A 9,778-nucleotide genomic window follows, 5' to 3' on the forward strand; every position below is an offset into this window, starting at 1 on the left:
TCAATCTCAACTGTTTGCATTTGTATTCTTTTCCATCCTAGGGGCATTTCACATCTCCAGCAGAGGGGTAACATTTCAAGTATGCACTTTCCACAGTAGGATTGTGTTCTGGGTGAATGAATTCCTTGTACTTAGATTATCAAAACAGACATCCCACAGAGTGTTTTCTGTCCCTTTTCTTAAAACTATTAAAATGTGAGGGCAATATCTCCAAGCAAGGCCTTATGGGTTTCACATTATTAGTGGTATTCATTTTGATGACTAAACCTATTTTAATTACAGACATTAACCTGTATTAATTTTGTATATTTATTAATCCTTTGCTGTGTTCTAAAAATACAGTAACAGCAAATACATTTAGCCTTGAGAGACCACCACATCTTTCAATTCTGGCATTCTTACTTTCAGAATGTCATCTTTTTTCTGCCCCAAGTGTGGGTGGTCCTGCTGGAAAAGAACATGGGATCAAATACATGACTGCTGCTGGCAGAAAGGCAGAGTGTTCTTAGTGTGGAGTGTTTGGGCTTTTAATGTATCAAGAAGTTTTGGTATTTGATTATCTGGCATGTGCCACAGCTTGTTCACACACATTGGGGTAGAACATTTGACATCCTTTTGGTGGAAATGAGCAGTTCTTCATATAGTAAAGGATGGCGAATGCTGTTACCAGTGGAGTCATGTAATTCAGTACCATTTGACCTCTGATTTCAGTAATTTCCTGTCTTTTAATGCAGTGAACACCTCAACATTTTCCACAAGTATTTTTAAGGAAAGGTTTTTCTATTTTCAGGGTTCAGTAATTTTTAAGGAGACACTTCTGGGCTTTTAATTCTGCTAATAATATAAGAATATATTTTACACCACAAAAGGATGTACATCAATAGAACATTCTTACTGCAGTTACTGTGTTTTAAAGATGACACTGGGCTTGCTCACCATGACCCAGATCTGAAAAGAGGCTAGAGTAGTTCCTGCCATTACTTCCCTATAAAATTAATGCCTGTATTCGGCCATCATCATGGTATTACCTCTTGGCAAGACTGAGAATCAGTAAATCAGACTGCCAGGGCTGGGGCTGTTTGTTTAAACTCTCTCAGGCTGCTGCTGGAGCATGACAGAGTAGTTGTATTGTCTTTGTTGTAGCGAGCTCCTGGCGCCGTGCTGATGACAGGAGGGAAGAGCGTGGAGAGGAACGTGAACCAGTGCGGAGATCAGCCCCTGCTCCTGCTGCTCCTCCAGCTTCTGCTCCCCCTCCAGCATCCAAAGAGCGAGAAAGAGACGGGGAGAAGGAGAAAGGTTCCTGGAAAACAGAGAAGGAGCGTGAGCCTGTGCGCCGTACTAAAAACGAGACAGATGAGGAAGGGTGGACCACTGTACGACGTTAAGTGGAAATCACAGAGTTTAACCAATGTTTTAGCTTTGATTTGATGGAATCCACAGATTATATTTGTGCTTATAAACATTCTGAATTGGAATTCTTTAACCAATGTTTTGAGGTAACATGAAAGCATGAATTACTTACTCATATAGATTGATCATGCACAAAACTCACAGCAGAAGGTTGGAAATTGAATGCCAGTTTTTGAAATTTCAAATGATGCTTATTTCATGGGTCATTTGTTGCTAAAATAAAAAGAAGCAAGCCCAACAGCTGTCTTCAGTACAGCTTCTATCTTGCACCAAAACAGGCTGCCCTTTTTAGTCTTTCTTAGTTTGGAATGGGGTATTATTGTCACAGAACATGCATTTGAAAACACCTCTGTTCACACAGTGGAATTATTGAAAAAGCAGAGCTAAATTAATTTGCATAATTAGCAAAAAATAAGAAAAGCCCTCTTTTACATAGGTATTTTTGAGGGCAGGTGGTTTCTGAAATGTATTTTATCACTATCTAAATTCAGTAAGTTGTTTAAATTTGAATTAAATACAATAAACATTATGAGCATTAGCTACACTGGGATATTTTCTGTAGGTTTACTTGAATCCATCACGCCTCTGAGGCCATTTTGCAGTCATTGTTCCAGTAATGTATACACTGCTGCAGTGTACAATCAGACTTGCAGCCTTACAATTTCAGTGTTTTGGTAAGCATATGGCTGTGTACTTTCTGTTGCCAATATCATACCTGCTTTTTCCATTACTGGATAATTCATGCCTTTCAAGGATTTATAAATATTGTCATATTTAAAATGTGTGGTTTTGGAGAAATTGTTCAATTTTCCCCCCAATTCTTTGTCTTCAGGGTCAATTCTTTCCAAAAAAGTGATTTGTAGTAATGGCTGTGTTGACTTCAAACCTGGGGTGCAGTAACAACAATTAGGGTGACCAGAAGCCAACACAGAACTTGCTGCTGTGTGTTTCTTCAATGATAAATAAACAACTTAAGGAAATAACTGCTGTGGTGCCTTAACTTTTTAGTAACTTCCTGCAGTGTGTGTTCATGCAGAACAGCTCTTGACTAACCCTTTTCTGTTCTCATACCTGTTCTGTAGCAGCTGAAGAAGGATGTGAGAACACCAGGGATAGTTTCTCCCTGAGAAACCTGGTGTGTAAACAGAAGCTGTAGTACTCCTCTTGTCCTTTTCAGTCCCTCTTCTGAGATAGGCAGGACCAGTAGGTTTCTTGGGAAAAACTTACTCTCAGAGACATGTGAAGGCTTGATTTTTGTGTCACATCATCATGTGTTGAGTCACAGAACTCCTTCAGAGGAGTAGTGTTTTCTAAGTATAAAAAAATAAAATGTTTTTTGTTCTTTATACAGTCCCATAAAGGGTGGAACTAGAGAACAGCAGCTGTCCAGTAACTGCTTACTGAATCTGGACTAGTGGCTGCTGCTGTTGTTCAGTCACCTGTTCCTCTCCTTCACTTCACTGCTGGTGTGACATTGTTGTGTTAGTTAGAACTGTGTCTCTCCAGTGACATCTTTAAGACGTCCAAGCATGTGGAGGGCACAACTGTTCTGAGCAGCCTCTTCCAATGTTTGACTGGCACCAGACAGAAATCAGAATCACAGAATAGTTTGGGTTGAGGGCACCTTTGAAGGTCCTCTAGACCAGCCCCCTGGCAGTGAGCAGAGACATCTTCAACTAGATCACATTTCTCAGAGCTTGAATGTTTCCATACATTTCCATGGAGCATCCACCCCACCCTTTGGGCAGCCTCTGCCAGTGTTTTCCACCCTCACTGTAAAAAACCTTTCTTGTATTTAAAAATCGACCATCCTTCAGTTTAGAGACATTGTCCCTTCTCCTATTGTAACATGTCCTGCCAAAAAGTCTGTTCCCATCCTTTTCATAGGTTCCCTTTAAGTACTGAAAGGCCACAATAAGGTCTTGTTGGAGCCTTCTGTTCTCCAGGCTGAACAACCCCAACTCACTCAGCCTTTCTTCATATGGGAGGTGTTCTTGCCCTCTGTTCATTTTTGTGGCCCTCAGAAAGCTTAACCCTCTCTTTCGCTTCTACCTTGTCTCTCTTCCTGCCTATGCACTGCTGTGGAAAGTCTGAATTTTCCAGGTACTGGTAGGAAGTGGTGGGTCTGCTGTGAGGTCTTCTAAAACCTTCCTTTTACCAGGCTGAACAAGCCCTGTTCCCTCAGCCTTTCCCCCCAGGTGTGTGCTCCAGCCCTGACTGTCCTGTCAGCTCTCTGCTGAACTCACTCAAATCTGGCAGTGTACTCCTTGTATGAGGGGACCAGAACCCCAAACAGCACACAAGGGTCGAGATGGATCTGCTGAGGGGGATATTCCTCCCTTCTACAGGCTGTTACTCCTGACTGGGCACAGCCCCAGCTGCAGCCCAGGACACGTCACAGCCTTGGTGGCCTCAGTGTGGCCATGAGCAGGACCAGGAGGATGTCAGGGTGGGCTGGTGGGCAGCCAGGAGGCATCTCGAATAGCAAGAGTACTGGAAGGCTTTTCTTGCTGTAAATGTAACATTATCTTTGTTGTTTTAATGTCCTTAGTCTGCAGTCATTGACAGGAACTACTACATGTAAGCAAGTTTTCCTTCTGTAACTAAAAGCTACTACTGAACTGTGGAAGCCCATGAAGGGAAGGTGCAAGGTCAGTGTAATGCAAGATCCAAAACTGACCTGTGATTCAGGCACTAGTGCCCATCATGTGTGGTTTACTGCAGTGTTGAAAGAAGTGGCACAACAAAAACACCCAATTCTTCCTATTTTGCCATGGCAGGATCAGCTGGAATTAAAATGCTCTACACTTTCTCCTCTTCCTAAACAGAATTATTAATGCATTTAATTATAGTAGGATGGAGATTCTACAAGCTATTCCACTACTTTTTTGCCAATCAAAACCACCCTTGCTGCACTTTAAGCTCTGTTAGCCCTTTCACTCTTGGACAGGATGACAATCTACTGGCTTTGCTACATCTCTTTCTGTGTGTAGTGTATCACTCCTGTTTTGCCCAGACAACTGGCACATTAAAAGTGATCATTTTCCTCTCCATGCAACTGTTAGCAAACTATCTCCAGTCTATATTGGCCTGTATATCTGGTGGGTCAAATTGGTGCTATAGGAGAGACAGACATTTTATAGCCATTGTGTTTTACTCCTATGGCAGTTACCTGAGGCACTGGTCAGCAGACTGAGAGAAACGTGTCCAAACAGGATTTCCACTAAACATGGGCACAGACTTACCTGACTTCAGCTGGATCAAGTTATCTATACATCTGAAAGTAGTTTTTAATTAGAAGTAGCTTGCTTTTTGCCCGGACTAGTATCAGCTGAGGATCATTATCCAATACTGTGTTCACTCTTCTTGCCAGAAAATCACTATGGAAAAGATTCCATCACTTACATGCATAGGAATATTTCACTGTCATAAAGCAATTTTCTGAAGATACAGTATTTGGTTTAAACATGTGGTCATGACATTTTGATTTGCAGATGCCTTTAGAAAAGCGAAAATAGCATCTCACTTTTCACAGATCTCTTCTGCAGAGCATAATACAGCTCTGACCTGGGCTGCTTTCAGATTAAGCTTCTTGCTGCTCCTAGGATTTAAATTACTAATGCAAATGGTTCCCAGTATTTAAGGAATCAAAATAGCATTATAAACACTATCTACTGCAGTAAGCTTTTCAGGGTGACCAAGAACAAACAGGTTTCTGCTTACTCAGTGCCACAAGGAGTGTGCTGGTGCACTAGAAATCACAGAAGCTTACTTAAAAAAACCTAATCAAAATACCCTTAGGGATTTAGTCTTTGTTAGACTCTTACTTGTAAAACTTCAAAGGGAAAATTGCCCCACAATAATTTAAAGTGACTGAAGAGCTTTGCTCTCAGGCTGTCTTTTGCTGATGCTGAATCTTGGAGGCTCTCTGGAATAGTCTGTTGTTTTATTTCTCCTCACCCCCAACTGGTCTTTTAAAATTGTTACTCTCCAACTTTAACTGTTCAGATTCTGGTCAGGTGCCTAATGCCCTGTAGCAGTGACAATAGAAAGCTCTTGACCTTTCCACAGCCAGGATGTGCATGAGTGGGACTAGAGGGGAACCAGGAGCAACAGTCAGAACACAGGCCATCCATACACTTTCCTCTTAGACAGGCACTGCACCAGGCCAGTGCCATCCAAGACAGGGGATCTGCTGGTATCCTGATGGATTGCCAGGTGTTGCAATAGGGCTGGTACTGCACAGCAGCTTAATGTAAAGACCAGAGAGGTGGGGCAGGGACACGGCGAACACTGCGAGGAGCACCTCTGATCCAGCCCAGCCAATTAACCCTCAGAAAACACCGGAGACAGATTTTCTTAGATCTTTCTTGCTTTTGTGTTCAGTAACAGTCAACTGCATTAAAATGTATATACGGATCTTCAAACTTCCCACAAGGTGACAAAAATACAGAAGAAAACTCTTCCAAAAGCATCACACTTGAGCTTGATTCTAATGTGTGGCAGACACAGATTAAACCTATGTGGACCAGGAATCACAAAACCAAACACATCTAACTTCTAACAGCTTAGAAGGGCCAGTGGTGCATACCCCATAGAGCAAGAGACAATAAGTAATGATATTAAGCACAAGGAGAGAGGCTGCCACAAGGATAACTGCAGCCACTGAATGTTATTTAATACAAGCCCCACTGCATTTGGTAATTAGACCTGACACGACCTTTGGAGTCATCTGATGAAGATTTAAGGGAACACTTCCACACAAAATCAGTTTCTCCCTCCTAATTTCTGTGGCTGTGAGCCAACAGCAGTGATGAATAAGGAACCCTGGGCCCTTATCCCCAGCCCATACCACACATATTTTGATTCCATTCTTGACACTGTCCTGCTCTCCCTCTCTTCTCATGATCCCATCTCGCACCCTGTTGAGTAGTTTTTCAAAAGGAAACTGCACAAAGTGTGGATCTAGTTCTTTTTTCTGTGAGGACCCATCTTCTTTCTCAACATCCTGGTGATGCCCCAGCAGTTCCTCCACAAGGCTCTCTTCACCTCCCTGAACCGAGCACCCCTCCACATCACAGGTGTCACTACAGCCATCTGCAGTATAACACTGCTCTGAAAACTCCAGCACCTGCTTTTTGGCTCTGGAGGAATCCTAAGCAAACTACAAACCTGCTGCTGCTCCTTGTCCTTCTGCTGGGTTAAAAAAAAAAAAAGGCAATTTCTGGTCTTTTGGGGATTAGAAACAATATAGCCCTGGCTGATATTCAGTACCAAGGATCTACCATCACCCAGGGTGGTCCAGGTCTTCAGTATGATTCTTATGCTTTGTACTGTCTATGTAGTGTTAAGGGTATTTGTTAACCACATGGGTAGATCTCTTCTACTTGCAATGAGTTAAAACCGTATTCTCTCAACTCCTGAAAATACACAACCTTCCCTTCTTCTACTCTCCTATGGTCACAGCACCCTGCTTTGTTCAGATCTCTTTCCTCCAGGCTTCCCATCACCTCCCCACAAACACAGCTGCATCAAAGCCTGTACTATTGCCATTGTTACGGCCCTTCTGTCAGCAGAAAGGACTCGGTTTGCGCCCTGTCCCGGAGTCATCACGTTTCCAAACATGCACTTCAGTGTTTTCTCCTCTCAGACCTTCCCCAAAGCTGCGTATGAGATGTAGGGACCTGCGAGACCAGCACCATCCCCGCCCACGAGCGGAATGGTTCACAAGTGACCGCGAGGCACCGCTCCAGGCAGGATACTGCGAATTCGGGAAGCAGGTGTTAATTACAGGGAGCAGGTTTGATCACGAGTTGCTTATCGGTTTTAGGACCGACAAAGGAAACTGATAGGATGTTTGCTTTAAGACCTGAAAGGCGGAGTGTTGTACCCTAATTAAACGCCCGGCTACTAACTGGCAATTAGGAACAGCTCTCCCGCGCGGCCCCCGTGGTGCAGCCCCGCAGGATCCCGCTCTGGGATGCTCTTCGGGACGGGCGGGCGGCAGGAGGCGACGCTGCCCCGCCTCGGGCACCCGCGACCCCCCGGCGGCTGCTTCAACCCTCCAAACCCACTCCCCCACAAGTCAGATCTCGCCGTCTTCGTAAAAATCACATATAGATATATTTTTTTCTTACAATAAACAAACACAGCGCATCCTCGCCGCGCAGTCCCCGCGGCCCGCGCCGGGCTCCGCGCGGGCCAGCGCGCTCCGGCCGGGGCAGTGTCACCGCGGGGGACAGTCCGGGGACTCCCAGGGCTCAGCGGCCCTTCCTGCCCAGCGCGGTCCGGGCGTGCCGGAGCTGCCGGGCCGCCGGCACTTTGGAGAGGGGGCAGTACTTGATGGTGTGGGCATTATCGCCGCTGGCGCCGCAGAGGGGGCAGGTGTAGCGCCGCAGCACCGGGCAGAGAACGCGGCCGTCGGGTCCCTTGAGGATGTGGGTGGTGTAGAGAGCCACTGCCTCCTTGTTGTTCCGGCAGAAGACGCAGACCTGCAGTTCGGGCTTGAGCAGGCGGGAGGCGGCCCGCGGGTGCGCCGGCAGCCGCCCCGTCACCACCACGCCGCCCCAGGCGTGGGCAGAGCCCTCCCGGCCCGGGAGCTCCCCCGAGCAGTCGAACACCACGGCGGCGGGGCCGCCGCGCCCGGGGAACGGGCTGAAGTCGGCGAAGCGCTCCTCCAGCAGCCCCTCGCCGTGGTGGTGATGGTGATGCCCGCACAGGTCCAGGTCGTGCAAGTCCAGCGCGCCGTCGAAGTACGGCCCTGCCGCCTCCTCCTCCTCTTCCTCTTCTTCCTCCTCCTCCTCCTCGGCCGGCGGCACGGCGGCCGCCACCACCACGGATGGGGGCTCGGCGCCGAAGCCCTTGCCGGGGCGCACGGCCTTGGTGATGAGCGTGGCCAGCCCCAAGTAGTCGTTCCAGGAGTTGAAGACGTTCCCGCAGGCGCTGTGGCTCCGGCCGCCGTAGCGGGCGCCCGGCAGGCACTCCACGGGCGGGAGATGCCGGTGCTGCTCCAGCTTGCCGCCAGGGAAAGCCTCCATGGGAGCGGCCCCTCCCTCGAGCGCGGTGCGGGCAGCGCCGGGCGCACCGTCCGCTCCCGGGGCCGCTCCCGCTCCCCTTTCCCGGGGCTACTCCCGGTGCTGTTCCCGCTCCCGCCGCCGCCTCTGCGGGCGCGGGGCCGCGCGGGGCGCCTCAAATAGGGGGCGGGGGCGCGGCCGCGGCGCTCCCATTGGCCATCGGCCGGAGCCCCCTCTCGCTCATTGGCTGATGGGGCGACGGGGGGCGTGGCGAGGCGGCCAGCGGGGCGCGTGCCGGACCCGCAGGTGCGGCCGCCGCGGGGAGTCGGGATCGCGATCGGGATCGGGATCGGCATCGGCATTGGCATCAGCATCGGCATCGGCATCGGGAGCGGGAGCCGGAGCCGGAGCCCGAGCCCGAGCCCGAGCCGGAGCCCGAGCCCGAGCCGGAGCCGGAGCCGGAGCCGGAGCCCGAGCCCAGTCTGGACCACCAGGGACCGTTCCGGATCCTCCCGCCGCTCCGCTCCCATCCCAGTCCCGCGACACCACACCATCAAGCAGTCTTGTTCCATCACTCTGATCCCAGTACCAAACAAATCCTCCCCGACCCTTTCATCCCCCAAATGCCCTCAAAACTAAACCAGCCCTTGGGTGTTTTCTTGCCTTGAGGAGCGGTCCGGCACCGGCAGAGACGGGTCTCTGCCTGAGGCAAAGCGATGTGTGGGGATAGAACAAGTTTCCTGCTGTTCCAGGAGGAAGCGGTTCGTACCTCCCCAGCTCCTGCACGGCCGCAAGTGCCCTCCCGTAGGTGTTAGGGAGTTGTGTGGATCTTCTTCGGACTCCTCTTAGTAAGTAGGTTTAGTTGGTATTATTTGAAGTTAATAAAAGATTTGGGTGGTGTCTCAGGTATGTGCACTCACTGGAGTGCTGCTCAGATGTGGGGAACCAGTCTGAAATAATCAGCCCAAAGAAGGGCCAGACCAGACCTACGTTGGCTGTGAGGGCACTGTGTGCAGCAGGTGGACATGGAGCGACTCTGGGCATCAGGATGAGCACCAGTGTCCTACAGCACCCCCAGCAGAGGCTGGTGAGCCCAAGTGGCCCAGCCCTCACCCCTCTTAGCAGCTGGATGAGGGGCCATCGTGGGGAGAGGCAAGTCCTCTTTGCTGACCCTGTTGATTCTCATCCACTCTGGCCACCCAGAAAACAGATCCTGCTTTGGGAAGCGTCACATTGCACTCCTGTGGGCAAGACAAGTTGGCAATACAGCCACAATTAAAGATCCTAATAATTTCCAGCCCTTGGAAAGAGCTGCTGGGCTGAGCACGGTGAGAGGTGTTTGGCCAGAAGTAAAT

The 9,778-nt window shown here is 48.9% G+C and overlaps 2 protein-coding genes across 2 annotated transcripts in view; one reads left to right on the forward strand and one right to left on the reverse strand.

Annotated features, from left to right (window-relative positions):
- EIF3A (eukaryotic translation initiation factor 3 subunit A) overlaps positions 1-2,393 on the forward strand; it is a 34,297-nt gene extending 31,904 nt beyond the window's left edge. Inside the window, exon 22 of the mRNA XM_071563338.1 lies at positions 1,144-2,393. Coding sequence (XP_071419439.1) covers positions 1,144-1,385 — 242 coding nt within the window. The 3' untranslated portion in view covers positions 1,386-2,393. The remainder of the gene's footprint in view (positions 1-1,143) is intronic.
- Positions 2,394-5,744: 3,351 nt separating this feature from the next.
- Positions 5,745-8,560, reverse strand: NANOS1 (nanos C2HC-type zinc finger 1). The gene has a single exon (XM_071563558.1). It carries the CDS (start codon positions 8,445-8,447, stop codon positions 7,671-7,673), a length of 777 nt encoding a protein of 258 aa, XP_071419659.1. The 5' UTR covers positions 8,448-8,560; the 3' UTR covers positions 5,745-7,670.
- Positions 8,561-9,778: the final 1,218 nt, after the last annotated feature.

This window comes from Pithys albifrons, chromosome 9 (genome assembly GCF_047495875.1).
Source record: "Pithys albifrons albifrons isolate INPA30051 chromosome 9, PitAlb_v1, whole genome shotgun sequence".
Lineage (NCBI taxonomy): Eukaryota > Metazoa > Chordata > Aves > Passeriformes > Thamnophilidae > Pithys > Pithys albifrons.

What these genes read in the sequence shown, in the direction of transcription:
- NANOS1 (XM_071563558.1), bottom strand. Translation starts at nt 8,447, where the DNA reads ATGGAGGCTTTCCCTGGCGGCAAGCTGGAGCAGCACCGGCATCTCCCG.